Source organism: Aythya fuligula, chromosome 6, assembly GCF_009819795.1.
Source record: "Aythya fuligula isolate bAytFul2 chromosome 6, bAytFul2.pri, whole genome shotgun sequence".
NCBI lineage: Eukaryota > Metazoa > Chordata > Aves > Anseriformes > Anatidae > Aythya > Aythya fuligula.
The window spans coordinates 15,482,365-15,500,010 of NC_045564.1; the positions used below are offsets into that span (position 1 = coordinate 15,482,365).

Consider the following 17,646-nt stretch of genomic DNA (forward strand, 5'->3'; position numbering starts at 1 on the left):
GAGGGAAAAACCATGTACATGTAATAAAACCAGTTATCGAAATGAAGGGTTTTATCTGCAATGAAAACATTTATACAAAACATATGGTGTCAAACAGGTGGGCTGTAAGGATGTTTGGGAAGATCAAGCTTCTCCCTTAAATGCGGTTAATCAAATATCCTGCAAATAGAACAGATCTAGCACAGCAAGAAAAAGTAACTCAGAGAAAGGGATTTAATTACAGAATATTTAGTAAGTATCGAATCAAGTGTTCAAAAAAATTATGAAGCTTATTAAGTAGTCCTGCATGCTGTTTTCGTGCCTGGAACACATCAGACAAAGTTCTAAAACATGCAGTTCCTGCAGATCCTCTTGCATTGACTAGGTACGTCATCTAGCTCTGCCTTCTGAAAAGACTTCCATATAATGAAAGGATGACAGAGGAATTTTCAAGTGTTCAAATTAATTTAGGCCAAGTTCTGGGCTTCTTCACTGAAGTGAGGCTTTTAATCTTTTGATTCCTGGGACTGCTTATGTTTGATGAAAGCTCTGTCTTGGAGTTCAAAAATGAAGGCAGTGAAATAATTTATTTTTTAACTTCCTCTTGATTTAGCTAAGAAATAGAAAGCTCACAGTAGTTGTATAGCTGGAAAGAAAATAAATCTTTCTAAATGTGATATTCTATCTTGCCACTTTGGCTATGAGGATGATTACATTTTTTTTTTTTCAAATCAGAACTATAACACATTGCATGATTTTCAAGACACTACAAAAATAGACAAATATGAAACATTAGGAATTTGCAAATACATTAGCATTATTACTATTTTAAATTTACTTAGCATAAATCTCTTTTACCTCAGGGCCTGACAAGATGTCTCTTAAGAGTAAAAGCCTGTTTTATGGCCATTTGCAGAGTAGAGAACAGAAACAGACCAGAGCAAAACCTGCTGCACAGACAGTGGTATCTACTATAAGCCCTGTAGATATTCTTGGTATCTCCTAAAAACCCTCTGTAAAATGTCAGTGGAGTTTTAATGTAACCAGTCAAAACCTTGATATAAAAGTTATTTTGCATGATGTGAACTTTACCTCAGCACTCTGGCAATGCTGTTGTTGCCGGTGGGGACACAGTACTGTTCTCAGGCCGTAACATTCAAGTAAATTAATGTGTCATCTGAGATTGTATTCCCCAGTATTCTGTCTCAAACGGTCCAATATTGAAAATGGGTTAAGGTTAAAAACAAATCAATCACCTCTGTGCAAATTTAAAAATGCAAGGCTTTTTTACATTTGTACTTGATTTGACACTTCCTTCCCGCCCCCAACCCTACCACATATAGAGGATATCCAGTGCTGCTTTGTGTCAGGCTGCAAATTCTGTTTCATGTATAGAGCCTTGCATATACGTTGCCTGCCTTTTGTCACCATACTGTGAGGAAGATCACAGGAGGTTACGCCAGAAAATCTTGCAACTACCATATCTTTAAACTTCAGTTTGTATCCTTTTTCAAACACAGTGATTATTGTCCTGTGCAGACCTGTTTTCAGGGTTGAAATTCAAGGTAATTAAGCAATTCTTGGTCAAGGCAGCTGACTGCAGAGCTCATTAGTGGACTGTCAATTCAGAAGATACTTGTTTGAGAAACTGGAAAAAGTAGACAAAAATAAAATATTCAGTGATTCATGAGACAAGACTTTTATCAGGACAAAAGGATCCTGGTCACATTACTGGATGCTGTAAGAAGATTAAAGCTCTTGGAAAAGATACTCTTGAGTAAATGATTTGTTTGATCAGTGCTGATGACCTAAGGTGAAAAGGGTCATAGCTAGAACTTCTGTCTCGCAGGTCTAACACCAACAGAGGGGTCAGAGTAAATTTACTGATCTGGTTTGTAGCAGTGGTGCAGTTTTGTAGTGAATTTCTGACTCCTTTCACTGCATGTTAGGCTATCAGAGCACTGTTACGATGTATACAATTTATTTTTCAGAAGAAAATCTGGAAGCTCAAATCCAAATATGATCTAAATTGTTCCAACAATTAGGTGTTTGACTAACCTGTGTTTCACCTCCCCACAAAGTCCTTCAGATTATTTCTGACATGGTTCTCTTGCTACAAAGGGCAAAGTGCTGTGTACGCCCTTGCACTTACTGTTGGTTATCAACCTCTGATTCATTCCTGAAGTTCTCAGCTTCTCCTTTGAAACAGCCTTCTCCTGTTTCAAAATGTTTTCCAGTCTTTTCTGTTTCTCGTCCCTGCTTACGTTCCTTCTTCTCATCACTTTTATTCTTTAAATTGTTCTTTTTTTTTTCCTGGTTTTAAACTATTTTACCATGGTGAGAACTATGACTTCTGTCTCCTGCTGAATTCCAAGAGGAGAAACCTGAGGTCCAAAGGTGGCTAATCATTTATTTGTGTGTGTGGAGAGATGAAGTCTTTTAGAAACACAATTAGCTGACTCCTACTGCTTTCCAAACTATTGTCAATTTCTCTTTTTACAGCTGTGGCTGCTCCTTAAACAACTATTCCCAAGCTTGCTTTCCCCTACCCTGTCTCACAGAAGCTTTTATCAGACCAAGTGAGCTAACTCCTTTTAATCTCCCCTTTCTTCAGTCAGTTTCTACCTGAGCAGGAAACGGTCACAGGCTCCCATCTCCACCCTCTCCACTCCAGTGGCAAAGGGCAGGCAGAGATGACATCTTCCAGTAGCCAAGACCTATGGAGCCATATGGACACCCCTCAGGAGAAAGGAGAGGAAAAAATATTCTTGAGGTTCTGGAGGAAGATATCAAAACCACTAGCTAAGATACAGGAAAGGTGATGCTGTCCTAAGGATCATACAATCTCACCAGCCAGCCCTCAGTTTTCCAGGCCCAGAGCCTTTGGTAGACCACGGGCAAAAATAACAATAATAATTAAAAAAAATAATAATTGTTGCCATGCAGACAGCTTGGTTGCTGTAGTATCACTTGGCACCAACATGAAGAACTGAGAAGAGGGGTGGAAAGAGAAAGAGAGAAAAGGAGTCTCGGTACCAAGTTTGTCTATTGAACAAATCTTTTTGCACTGGCTCACCTGCTACTGCATCCAGCAGCATTCATATTCAATGAACTCTGAGCACACAGTCCCAGAACAAGGAAAAAATCACCTATTTCTACTGGCATACTACAGTAGTTTTTGCTGTGAATGGCACACAGTGATTCTGTAGTGTGATAATCCACCTTAACTTTAGTTAGCACTGAAAGGGGAAGGGGGGGGTTATTATAGGCAATGCTTCCTAATTTTATGTGGGACTTAAATTACGCAGTGTAACGTGCCACCCTTTGTAGGGCATAGGGCATGAACGGTCACTTGGATAACCTGGGAAGAAAGGGGTCTGATTCTCATGTACTGTAGTCACACCCCAGTTACATTAGGTGTCAGCAGTGAGCGCACATTTGTTTAACAACCCAGTGTCAGGCAAAGAAGCAGGGGGTGGGGGAAGGAGAGCTCAATTCTTCCTGCTGTTTTACCTCAAGTAGATCACACAATTCAGCACTTAAGTGATAGGGACAACAAGGATCTGTTGTGTGCTTGCTGTTTGAGGTAATGATTTGGAAGATGGAAATGTATGACTAGAACATATAGAGGAATGCTCAGCAGCACGAACCTTCAAGTAGCAGAGTTGCACTATATGGAGTTACCGCTTTAAAACAAAACAAAGTGCTCCTATTTATAACTTCACTGATAAATGACTTTTTAAAAAGCCTTCTAAAGTCTCATGGTTCTTAACACTTGAAATTCAGCTACCCCATTGAATCTAGCTTTTCTAGATAAATTCTTCCTAATATTAGATGTCTAAAGCAATGTGTTATTAGAAGTGGGACTGTGTAACATATTTTGCTTTTTGCTCTAAATTGAGCTTTCTGAAATTTGTGCCTATTTAAATCAACTCTTCCAAACAATAGAAACAACATGGTTTGACTTTTTTCTTTGTGTGTGTGTGTGTGTGGTTAGTATGTTTATTATCTATTTAATTAGTCTTGTTAAATGAATGACTCATACAAATCTTTTTGGTATCATTGCTCACTGACTACTTTTGAAGAGGTTAAACAGATGTCTCACTCTTAAATGGTAGACCCCAGACCTAGTTACCCTGATGGTATATTTTTGAGCAGTCCATATGTGTTTTTAACAGCTGGTTTTATTTTGAGTGTAATATATGCATCTATGTGTATAAACATTGAAAAATAAAGGGAAATAGTTTTTTAATACAGTTAAATTATAAATATAAACCAGAAATTGGCAACATGGAGCAAAACTGTTATTTACTGTTATTGTGTAATTACCTTATTAGCTGGACAGTTTGTAGCTGCCTTCAGACTAGATCTAGGATACAATCTGCATCTTTTTTTTTTTTTTTTTTTTTTTTTTTTACAGGGAGAATGTGTAGCCTGGCTGACATCTATATTTGGTGCAGGATGCATACTCCTCTGCACTAACACAGCACATCAGGAAGGAATTTCAAATGCTCCCAAGCAATTTAGTAACAAAAGTCCTGCTGACTACATGCATGGATGAGGGAAAACACTAATAATGTTTAATAAACTGTTCTTTTTCTCCTGCTGTTCATGAAGGCCAAACAACAGATTAATGAGCTATCTAATATCTTTGTTCTCCTGATAGAATTGAATGCACTGGGCCACAGTTTAATTGTGCTTTTTTTCTTCTTTTTTTTTTTTTTTTTCTTTTTTTTTTTTTTTTTTCTGTTGACAGGCTTGTACCTGTGAACTAACTGTTAAAACTGCTGCATTTCTGTATTCTACAGAGTATGGGTGTTTTGGACAACTCCTGGTGAGATACATATGTTGAGCTTCCCCTCTGGTGCTGTTGTAGAAAGCCTAGTTTCCTCAGAATCACATGGAGAGTGAAGGTGGTCTCTGCCATTTCTTCAGTAAACTTAAGAGGACACACAGGTTGCTCTCTCCCACGTCCCAGGTGGAATGAGATGTGATTGTTTCATGTTTCACACATGGTAGTGGTTTTTTTTTTTTTGTTGTTTAATCTTGTCACCCTATTCAACAGTTAACATTTTCCTTATTTATGTTTTGCAATTACATTGACATTTGAGAAGTCAAGTCACTCTTTTTTTTTCAGTCTTTCCTGTATCTGTTATTTTAAGGAAAGTTATAAATCCAGATTGTTTGTTATTTTTTTTTCTATTGGCTGTGACAGTAGAAATAAAATTAAGCTTTCAAAGAAAGATGATACTGAGTAATTAATGTGTTTGGATTTGGAGACATCTGTTCAGATGAGTTAGTTTAGAGATGCATCTGTTAATCAGTCACAGCTGCCAATGTCCTCAGAATTATTGCAGAGACCTGTGTTGCTTGTCCCCCACCCCCTCTGTGATGCCTAGTGAATAAAAATGTAATTGGTCCTTATTTGTCAGCATTCCTTTTTACCCTGTATATGAGTCAAGTAAAGAACAGCAAGACTGCCCTTTTATAAAAAATAAATAAATAAATAAAATGTTAGCAATAATGGTCTACTACACAAAATTTAGGAGCTGGACTTTTAAATGTAAAGGTTATAGAGCTTCCTTAAAATAAGCATGGAGGCTGAAGTGATATAATGTGGCTGTAAGCCCTAGTTAAATTTGGTGGATCTTTTCTATCATTGAGGACTTAGGTACTATTTTGAAAAAGTGCCAAGTACAAATAGTATGTATACTTTGTGGAAGTCAACTAGGGTCCAGTAAGAGGGTAACAAGGAAGAGAGTGCTGTGGGATGAAAGAGGAGCATGAAAAATTGATGACTAATGGATTGAAAATATCAGCTGTCACTGCTTTCCAGGTCTGTTTACCATATGGGTTGTTTTAAATGTTGTTCTTGGAAGAACATAAATAAAGATTGTGCTCATATACACAAAATTAGCTTAAACTGTTTGCAAGTTTCTTCATCTCTGATACACTCTGATTTTACACAGCAGATTGTTTTGCTTCCACGGAGACATTCAGTACATCAGGGATCAACCAGGATAACTTGTTTTTGGTCTTTTCTCTGCTTCATGTGACAGTGCTTTTCAAGTAGCTTTTTCTCAATGTGCTGCTTTTTCTGGGTGGCATGAAGCATCCGCTGCTTTTTCTGGGTGGCATGAAGCATCCTCGGGACTGGTGATAATCTAGCACGAGTAGAAGGGTTTTCATTAGGGTGATGAATAGGATGAGTGGAAAGATACAAGCTATAATGCTTAAATATGCTAATATGTTTTTAAATAAGATAAATCTGGGAAGTGTAAAACATTAATTCATACATGGATGATGGTTCTTTCTCTACACTTTTTGCTGGGGGTTGTCTTTTACTCCTTGGGCACTCTTTCACTGTCATTTCCTAGTCCTTTACTGGGATTTCTGTGCCTTCTCTTTTTGTAGTATGCAAGTATGGCAAAAATAAATAAATAAATAAATAAATAAAATAAAATAAAAATGGGGGAGCCACTGGGGTCACTGTTTTACACATGCCTTTTCTTAAGCTGGTGGACTCATCACTGACAGGGAAATGGCTTCTGCCCATACTTCAACCATTATCCACCTAAAATTAATCTCCTTTACCTGGGCTGGCTCTTCCTCTCCCTTACAAATAATAGTAACCCTGTTTTGGGTGTGGGGAGGTAATAGTCGTTTCCTGCCACCCCACACACCCCCCCTCCCCCCCGCCCCCCTCCCCCCCGGTGTAGGGCACCTGCCCTTCCTCAGGAGTTCTGACAGCAGTCTGTGTGCCCTGAGGTACCTGTGGGCCAGGGCCTGCAGCTGCTGTGGTAATATGGGCGGGGTGGCGGGGTGTCCCTCTCCCACCAGTTCTGCTGAGGGGAGCAAGGCCACACCAGGCTGAGCTGCCCTTCACCTGGGCTATGGTCTGTGTCATAATCATACAGCCCTGCTGGTAGCATTGGGGTAACTTGTTCTCTTCCTTGCTCTGCCTTCTGGGCACTGGGGCGACATTTTATGCCCAGCACCCTCTTGTCCTGTCTCTCTGGCCCTGAGTAACAGCTGAGGGTAATGTCTGCAAGTGCTTCCATTTCCTTCTGTTTTCTTGTAGCCTTCATAGCACGGGTCTCTCCAAGAAGCGCTTATTTCAGTGTTTTCCCTATACACATGTCAAAATTGTGATTAGGGTTTCCATTGCCACTAATAAGATACCATGTTGAAAGTGAAATGTTTTGTCATACTTATGTCTTCAAATCCTTTTTACATACAGTTGTTACAGATGGTACCTGGCATTTCCCACAGTATTCTCCTGAGGAAGCTGGCTGCTCAAGGCTTGAAAAAGTGTGCGCTTTGTTCATTTAAAAACTGTCTGGGTGGCTGGACCCAAAGAGCCATGGTGAATGGAGTTAAATCCATCTGGAAGCTGATCACTAGTGGTGTCCCCCAGGGCTCAGTACTGGGGACTGTTCTCTTCAGTATATTTGTCAATGATCTGGATGAGGATAGTTGAGTGCACCTTCAGTAAGTTTGCAGACACAAGAAGTTAGGTATGAGTGTTGATCTGCTTGAGGGTAGGAGAGCTCTACAGAGGGATTTGGTTAGACTGGACAGATGGGCCAAAGCCAACAGTATGAAGTTCAAGACTACGTGTCTGGTCCTGTGTGGGGGGCACAACAAACCCATGCAATGCTACAGGTACTCTGGTACTCTATCTCATATCTGTCTGTTTCTATCTCATATGCTTTGCTTAAGCCAAATCAATAGAATATCCATGCATTTATTATTAGACATTTTGAATCATTTGACTCAGCTGTTGCCAAAATTGCTATGGTCAACTTTTTGAGTGGTGTTTTTTCCACAATTTTGGCTGTTAGTACTACAAAATATGCTTTCTCATTTAACCTGAGTGATAAAAATCTCTTACGCCTGGTTACTCTGAGATGATGGAATGACCCAACTTGTGCCATTAAAACCACTGTTCAAGTGTGCTTGTGAGATACTCAAGGACACACTTCAATATGGTACTAAAATTGGCTGGGAATTCCTCTTATGAGACTAATTAGAGGCCAGGTTACTTTTTCCAGTAAGTTTTTCCAGCAGTCAAGCCCTAATTGCTCTCAGTCTTCTCCACAGGTTGGAAAACCCAAACTCACTGTCTTCTGGAATGTTATTTAGAAATCTTGCATATTTAATAATTTTTGTACAAGGGATCTTGTACATTCTAGTCAATTCAAAATAGGGCTTTCTATTCAGCTTCAATTGTTGAGTTTTCTTCATGACTATCCTCCAGTTTTTGAGTGGCTGTTAAATTTCAAACATTTTGTTCTGCCCACGTCCATTATATGAATGCTCACACGAGTCTCATGAATACCGATGTCATGCTTCTTTCACTGGAAGGTATTCCTGGGCCTCCTGCAGGAAATAGGAGAAATTTTAGAAAAGTACATTATATTTGCTTTCTTGATGGCAGATTGAGGATTCATGGTTCTGTTTTGGCACAAGGAATAGGTTCTATTTTGGGGATTATTCGTTTTGCCAAGCCTGTTTAGTTCAGCACAAATCACTACAACACACTTCAGATACCCTGTTCCAAATTCAAGTTCTGAAGAAAAAATCAGATGAAGATTTTAATTAGAGGGAGGAGACAGTGAACAAGCAAGCAAAGAAAAAGAAAAGATCTTGACATATCAGTTCAAATTCCCTGTAACTAAGTTTCTTCCAGTCCAAAATATTTTATATTTTTCTTCCATATCTTGGTTTCACTGCAGGTGTCTGTTCTAGTCTCCAATTAGCAAATTTAATTTAGATAAAAATTTGTGTGTTACTTTTAAGCAAATGAAGCAAGCAGATACTTTGAGGAGAGTTACACATGTAGTTTGTTCGGTGGAATTGTGTTGCCTGAGTGACCTGCAAACCTAAACACTGATTATGCCTTCTCAGCTGTTCTGTGGAAGGAAACCTAGCAGCTGCTGTCTCATACTGTAGGCTACCTGTGGCATGCTCAGTGCTTCTGGTGATACAGTTGATATGTCAAACCAATACCATTAATACTATTAATTTCTTACACTGAGTTAAAAGTTTAATTGGATTGCAACCTTTAAACAAGCTCTTCCTAATGCTGATTTAGAACAAAATCAAAACTATAGAAACAATTTATGATTCAATTGAAAAGCAGATATAACAACATTAGGAAGGAATAAAACACATCTTAAGAATTCATATGGTGAGCTTAGATTCCTTCTTTGGTTGTTACAGTCACTATATATTTTAAAACTTTAGCTTAAAATTTCATGTCTGTTTTAGTTCAGCATCTGACTTATTATAAAGGTTTAAATGCTCTGAGTCAGTGGAAGAATTATGTTAAACAGATGTATTCAGTAATTAGCAAACAAGATTTTTTTTTTTTAACCTGTAGAATGTGAAAATTTAGATTGTATAGTTGCATGCTTTGAAACCTCAGAAAACCATATTTGTCTGTAGACCCTCAGTAGTAAAATTGTTTCTAGCTCTTTTAATTTAAGAAACTTTTTTTCTTTGGTTAGTCAGTGCCAGATGAGGTTCATGGTTGCTGCACTTGACACTTCAGATGGTGACAAAAAAGAACAGACAGCTTAATGCTACCAAACTAGGGGTGTGTCAAATCTCTCTCTCAAGAATGATAAACTCAATGGAGTTGTCTATTTTTAACCTCCTGTTCTTTCCTTTTGGCAGAGTAATCAGTGTTAGCTGAGCTCTTTCACTGAATGAATCCAAGAAGCCCTGTTTGTTGCTTTCTGAAATGAGCAGTGGACCTTGTAAGAGCATTTCCAAGACTGCTTTAATGTATGAAGTCCCATTTTGAAACACAATGTCAAATGAAGCCAGTTCGGGGCAGAAGCTTTCTACAACAACTGTCAGTTCGGTTGCTGTTCATGCCGGGAATGCCAGTATCGTTATAGCTGTACTTAAGGTAAGGCAGCAACTGCTAGCACTTTGTTAAATATTCTGCACAAATGAATAGTTAGTACAAAATGACAAGGCAAGGTAATTTAGTTAATATCTGATAGAGATTCCTTGGACATAAACACTGTTTCTATCCCCATTTTTTATTTTTAAATAGAATAAATCATTTGCCCAAAATATGTAGGCTCCTAGAGGCAAGTAATTCCTTTTTTTTTTTTTTTTCATTTAAAAAGTAAGAGTGCCTTGAAAATGTGTTTATAAACATGTATTACTTCTTGAGGAGACTCAACTACAATAGTTGTAATTTTTAAGTAAGGCTGCTTGTTATGTAAAATTATTGCTACCAACTCTGTTAATGCAGATTGCATTTATCTGTTTTGGAGTGCTTGCTAGAAATAACTACTCATTATCAATTATAGTACTTTTTTATTTTTGAAAACTGTGAATTCATATTCACCCATGTACTTACAGAAGTCCTGATGTGTGTATATAATTTTACTTATGAGAACCTAAAGGCCTGTTTATGAGCTGGAATCTGTACCTTCATCTCACACAAAATTTTGGTACATGGCATAAAGCAAACCTGGAGTTCTATGTACTGCATCCAAGCTGAAGTTTTTTGGCAGTTTAATTATTCATTTTCCAGGCAACTTGGAAAGCACCCTAGCCTCAGCCACTGGAGTTTGTCTATAGTGCAGAATAAGGTGATAATGTGTTAAGGCTGTCACCAAATTCTGGTGATTATTCAGTATGGGGTTACTTCAGTTGTGCCAGTGGCAATGTTCCATCTTCAGTTCTGACCCCTTCTGGGAGACTCCATCTGCTGTCACAGGGCAGTGATTTTGTTTCAAAGATGCTTAAGTGTAGGATGAAGACACTAATTTTTCCTTTGAGTGCTGTGGGTTCCTTGTGACCTAGCTTTCAGTAGCAACACTGCTTCATTCCTGGTCACCATCCTCTATGACTTGTATTTCTCAGACTGTAGCAGTTCTGCAGCACAGGGAGGAAAGAATTAGTTATGCTTTGGGTTGCTGTCATGCATCCTTTCTTTGTATATCCTCCAGGACAATGTGAGAGATAGCTGTTTGGGTTCCTATTCCAACAGCTATTAATTGTCCCTGCTGCTTTGTGGAATCTCTGTATATAGATTTGTGTAATCTCTGTATTCAGGTATGTTGGATTTGTGTGCTAGAAATAAAATGTGGTATTAGAGTTACTATATCTGCAGAAAAATATTTGTTCCTTCCCAGTCTGAGTTTCCTTAACTGCACAGTCTTCAGCTGAAAGCGGAGATGAGTTGGTGGTAAGTTTTTGATTCATTGTGATAATCCTACTCTTCATAGGCAAAAGCAAAATCCCATCAGAGACTGGATAACTGGAGTCCATCATTTTGATAGCTGCTTCAAATAAAGCTAGGTTTATATTGTAACCTCTGTCTTTGTTCTACAACTGAGGACGTATATGTGTCCCTGTGATCCTCTTACAGAAAGTATGTGTGAACTGAGAGTCTGTGTGAGTAAATAAATAAAGAAAATCCTGTGTTTTCTGAAGCCCGTAATTTTAATTTATTACAGTGTGGAAAATGGGTGAAGCTTCAGCTGGCTGAATCAACACCAAATTTATTAGAAATTGGCAGCAATCAAGATGAAACTAAAAAACTACTACAAGATCACGAACTCCTCCTAACTAAACTTAAGGTAAGATCTGATAAGGCAACACAAAAGTATATTGAATCGTTATGTTTCAGATTCAGTTGACATAGTTGCTCGGGCCTCCTGTTGTGATGTGTTTGTTAGGTAACTCCACATAGAAAAAATATTTCAACAGTTGTCAGTATAGTAGATTGATCTTAGGTCTCTGCATTGAAAAAAATATGATCAATGATAATTAATATTCTGACAACAGAAGTAAAGGTGCACTGTTTTTTCTGCTTTATGCATTACTGTCAAGTGAAAAATTCCTGCAGTCTTCAGTAACTGCTAAATATAAAATAATGTCATTATTATTGCTCCAACAGTGTGAAAAGTTTGGTTGTGTTTGCAACTTACTAGAAATTAATCAAGCTCTTCACAAGTGTGAAGTGGATATTCCAGGCACATTTTTATTGAATATTAATTGCTGTAAATTATGGTAAGAATGGTACTGTAACATTGAGTATTGCTTGTCTTGAGATAGGAAAATTTTAGCTAAGTAACAGAACTGAAATTAAATTTTAACAGTCTTGAGAGCAGGATATAACAATTACATTTGGACACAGTGACATGCTTGCATGAAAAAGCTGATGTATCTTAAATATGAATGCTTGATATGGAGAAGAATTTAAGTCTTACAAGAAGGAAATACATTTTCCTGATTTAAAAAGGCAGATTGCTTTTATATGTGTAGACAAATTCATTTAAATTCTTAGAGCTATGCACAGTAAATTATCTGTAGACAGATAAATTCCTCTAAAATTTTTGATCTGTGTGCAGTGATTTATCTAACTGGGTTCTATCTATTTTATTTATTAACTTATTTATTGAGATTAGATAAAAAAATCAGAGCTGACTGAGCAAACATGATCTGGATAGGTGTTCACTTGATTTAATATTAGTGACCACAGTCACATCTAAAACATATGTAAGGTAATTTAATATGGTATACAGAGAATGTAATATAATATAGTGTATAGTATAGAATTTGAACAACATGAATAGCATTAAAAAACAAAGAGTGGTTCTGCTGTCTTTACTTGTGGAAGTGCCTCATCTTTATTGCCATCAGTGTTAGACTTGGGCATTTTTGGAACAAAATGCTGTATCCTGTTTGAACAATTCAGAATTAGCTGAGGTCTTTACACACCAACAACATGAAGCTGAATATTGTCTTCTAATACTCAAAAATTGTAAAATGTGGAAAAAGAAAATATAATTCAATAAAAATCTTTAAAAGAAAAACAGATGTTCAAATAACATTTTACTGATGAGTCAAACCTTAAAACTTTATATATTCATATTAAATATTGTTTGCTGAGGGGAAAAACTACTGTAAATATTGTTCTAAGAGATCTTGTGGTGTTACTGAAACTTATAAGGACATGAACAATGACAGTAAACAATAGAATCCTCCCTCTGGACTTCAACTTGAAATTACTGTATTATAGAAAACAGAAAACTTTTTTTTTTTTTTTTCCCTAAAGTATGTTTTGATTGGTCCCTAGATGCATCCCCAAGTTATACTTTTTTTCTATTTTGTTTTTTAATCTTTAAACTAAAGTTAAGTTTTGGATGTTTCTTTTCATTACAATTTGCTTAAATACTGAGAATCAAATAATTCAAAAGCATTTCATGCTCTCTGATGCTAATTTGGATGTTTGACTAGTATAATCTTTCTATTCCAGTTAGTTTAGATGCATGGAGCCTTAAGTTCATTTTTAATTTAGCAGCACTTACTTTTCCTACTCACATCAAGAAGTAGGATAATAAAAAAAATCACAGATATTTTAGTTAATATTAATGAAAACACTAACATTTTTCACTCCCATTTTTGAATCCTTATGACTGGCTGTTTGAACCCAGATGACCCATCTTTATATGGGTTTGAAAAGCATGGTAGATTGGATCAGAAAGGGTATTGTGCATAAACTGTTAAAGAATCCTAATTGGTAAAAACCTAATAAACACAACAAAACAACAACAACAAAAACTCGTGATTTCATATTTTATACCTGTTATCCTATCAAAATTCAGGATTGATTATTGAACATTCTACAAAAAGATTAAACGTAAAATGAGTGTTTTTCTCAGTAATTTAAGAGCTGCAGTAAAACAAAAGTACAATGTCATTATAATTCTTACTGACTGTGCATTATCAGAGATAATTCTTTCTGTCTTACAATAATCTGTTAACTCTTGCCAGTACTTATTGAGCCATGAGTTACTAAATCCACTCATCAAAAGTTTCATAAGAATGATTCTTAGTCTTAGAAGTATTGACAACTTTTTCCCCTGAACATTTGTTCATGATTTATGCATAAGTTATGTGAAGAAGGATAAAGAGGTCTTCAAAATCTATGAACATAAAGTTTTGATTTATGAAAGGATAAAAAAGAATTTAGAAATGTTAGTAGGAAAGAGGTTAAAAAGATGACGCAAAATTGCAGTTGTCAGATGACACATTTTGATGTAGTCCAGTAATTCTGTTTGGTCTTTTACCTTTAGTGAGAAACACAATTTTATGAAACTTAACAATAAAGAATTATGCATAAACAAGGCTTTAGCTGCAATCTTATCCAATGTAGCTTTTAATGCTTTCCTTTGGACTACAAGTTGTTACAGTAATTCACTGTCTTGTTCCAGCTGACTCTATCAATGTGGTCTACAGCAGTTTGTAACTTTTGCTCTTAATTAAATCTTGTAATTCGGAATGTGTTATAAATAGTCTAAAAAAGATAAAGTTAAGGTCTTGTGCTCAGGTACAGCTAGCCTTACTACATTTTCATATAGTAAATCATAAATATCTTGTTAGAACAGCATGTTTATGAAAATGGAAGGTTTCCAAGAAATAACTCATGAATATCTTCCAAAAAGTTTTAGTTAAAAATAGTAAATTTATTGCACTTACTATTATATTGATTATGATTAGAATTGCATAAAATATTAAACTTAATTGAATATGAAAAGTTGGTAGGGAATTTATTAGCTTCTTTGCTTTTTATGATCCTTAAACTTTTTAAAAATATATTAGAAAGTTACAGTATAGCAAGAGTGGAAAAAAGTTTTTTCTACCGTACTTCATTAAAAAGAAGGATGCAATCCTATTTTTGAATTCTGGAGCTGGAAATAGTTTACAGTGTAAACTATGTTAAAAAAATATATATATATATATAAAAATGGTGTAATTAAAAATGTCTCCACTTAGATCCTCAGGAAATAGTTGCAATTCTATAAGTTGTGCAATTTTTCAGTCACTGGAATTTAAAGTACAACACTGAGTCATCTTTGATTTTTTTTTTCTTTCAGTTTCTCTTTTATGTTGTATTAAAAAAGATTGTGAAATGATCTGGATTTTGATCATTCTTGTGATTTTTAGTTTTATTAGTCTCATCCAAATATACAAGTATTGGAAGCTATAATCAAAATATTCTGTCCAAATTCTTTTGTGAGCTTTAAAAGTTGAGCTTTTGCAGGTATAAGGAAGGACAAAATTTGGCATGGTAGTCTGTAATCAGTTTATAGTAAGCCTGATGGTACAGGAAAAGGAATATAATCCAGCTTGCCATTACAGGGAACTGTTATTGACTCAGCAATGCCAACATGTTAAATAAATAAGAAAATAAGTAACCAATTCGACATACAGGCATAGAGAATGGGGTACATTGAACTATGTTAGGAGAAGATCTGATGACTGAGAAGTAATTTCTGGAAAATTTATTTTCTGCTTTTGATTATCAGAATTATTGCTATAAAAATTGTGTGTGCCTTAGGATATTAGGAATTAAAAAACACCATATATACAAAATAGTATACTTTGGGAGAAAGTACTCAGCTACACTCATTACTGATTTAAACTTCTTCCATTTAATTTGGGAGTGGAAACACTCTACTTTTCATAAAAAGTAAAATAAAACTTTTCAAAAGGTCCACATTTCAAATGCTTATGGATTAGGAAAGACATATATTGCTAATAATGTGAAAGAAAAAATGCTGAGCAGGAAATATGTACATGGTCTTTACAGTATCTACTTAAAATTTCTTCATGTTCTACAGATCTCATTTTACTTGTGTGATGAGGATGTCCTTTAGAGTGGAATTATTCTGTTCTGCTAAATTGTCATATTGACTAGTAGTGTCCCAGAAGGTTAATGAAACTTGTTTAGCCACAGACATCTAAAAGATAAACTATAGTTCAGTTGCCTTATTTTGTTCATTGATGCCTAATTGATCAGGAAAACCTATATATACTCATCCTTTTCCCTTCTTTTTAGACAAACTTTTTTTGTGTGTGTGTGTGTGTGTGTGTGTGTGTGGACATAAATTTACTGTTTGTATGTGTTAAAGAACTGAAATAAAATGTCTCTTATGAACAAGGTTAAGAATAATCATAAATGTTCTTAGATTTGGAACCAGAGCCTTTTCTTTGTGATTTGACCATTCAGTATTGTCATCTAATACATTCTGATTTAAAACTGGTATGTTCTATTGTTTTTTGGTAAATTAGACCATATCAGAAAAAGCAGTTTTGTAGGAAACATCAACTTCTGTATACCTCATTTTTGACAGTTTCAAAAATGTGAGCAGAATCAACCCCCCAAAAGCTTGGGAGACCAAAATTCTGGGGGTAAAATAATATCAATTACAATCCATATACCTACTTTTTTTCCATTCTCCATAATTCAGTTGTTTCTAACAGAAGCTCTACCGGGAGCTTCTCAGCTGTCTCAGTGGATGCCGTCTCAGTGTTTAAATCTCTCAATACTAATATTTTCTGGATCATTAAAAAAGTGTGTGCACATGTATTGCCATGCTTTTGGCTATGACAATGTTAAAATCCCCAATAAAACAAACAGCAGCATTCTTGATTTGTCTCCAAAGTTCTGTTTTTTATTATGAAGCAGACTTGCAGAAGTGCTACAAAACAGAAACAAATCAATTCTATAAACTTTAGCATCATCTCAGGGAGGAGGTTAGTTTACAACACAGCGAATATTGTAACTTAAAATTTGCAGTAAGAATCTGAAGCTAGGCTTCTTTATATGATTTTGACCTTTTGTACTATCTGATGCATTAAAAGGACTGCCTGAAATTACTGTTTCTAGGACGCAGGCACCTGATTTTTGTGACCCAGGTGTTGTAATCTTAACACAGGATGAAAATTCAAGGACCTATGTTTTATTTGAGTTCACCTTCACTTCTGAGATCCTAATTATACTATAATATTACCTATTGTTCGCATTGGCATAAACTACTGCAAATTGTAATTTCATTGTTGTTTGTTTGTTTTTTGTTTGTTATACCTTAGATTGGATCAAGAACTGAGTTAGGAGCTGCTACCTGTTTAAAAATAAATATCAGGTAGTATTTAAGGGCAAAGCATATTTTATGATAATCCTGTTGCACAGATGAATGGCTTCAGGAAACAAAAGGTAAATGTTTAACTGACATACAATTTTAGATTTTTTGAGATGCAAAGCAGTAAGGAATTTTAAGAAGAATGGGAGTAGTCCTACTTAAATTCTAACTGTACCTGACTGCAAACACTGCCATTCAGTGACTAATTTCAAATTACATGCCATGCTTACATTACCAAAGCATACATTCATATCTGATATTAGCAGCCTCCTGGCGTAGGCCAAAGTGTCAGGAACACTGTTAAATCCCTTTTATTTAGGAAATTTTAGTAATCCAAATTGTTGGTAATGCCTGGAGGCCCCAGTCATAACATAACTGAACCTGTGGGATTGAGTCACTTTTTTTTTTTTCACTGGTTAAACAAATAAAAAGATATTTTCATGCAATGGAAACTTGTATTCATTTTTTAAATAATTTGAGCCATTTTTTAACATAAACTGGGTTATGTTCTTTTTGTAATGAGATGGGTAGAACAAAGTTTCACAAATGTCTGCCACTCATGAATAGTAAGAGTGAAAACACAGAATTTGACCTATTTTTAACTTATTTTCTATTGTTCTGTTTGTTTAAGTTGTATGGTACGTTAATTATGATTCTGTGGTATGCTACGTCTGCATTCTTAATTTTAGCTAGACGTGGAATATAA

At 35.8% G+C, this 17,646-nt stretch overlaps 1 protein-coding gene across 1 annotated transcript in view; it reads left to right on the top strand.

Moving 5' to 3' along the window:
* Nucleotides 1-9,796: 9,796 nt before the first annotated feature.
* CCDC141 (coiled-coil domain containing 141) overlaps nt 9,797-17,646 on the top strand; it is a 68,441-nt gene continuing 60,591 nt past the window's right edge. The window contains 2 exon segments of the mRNA XM_032189598.1: nt 9,797-9,898; nt 11,466-11,588. Coding sequence (XP_032045489.1) covers nt 9,797-9,898; nt 11,466-11,588 — 225 coding nt within the window.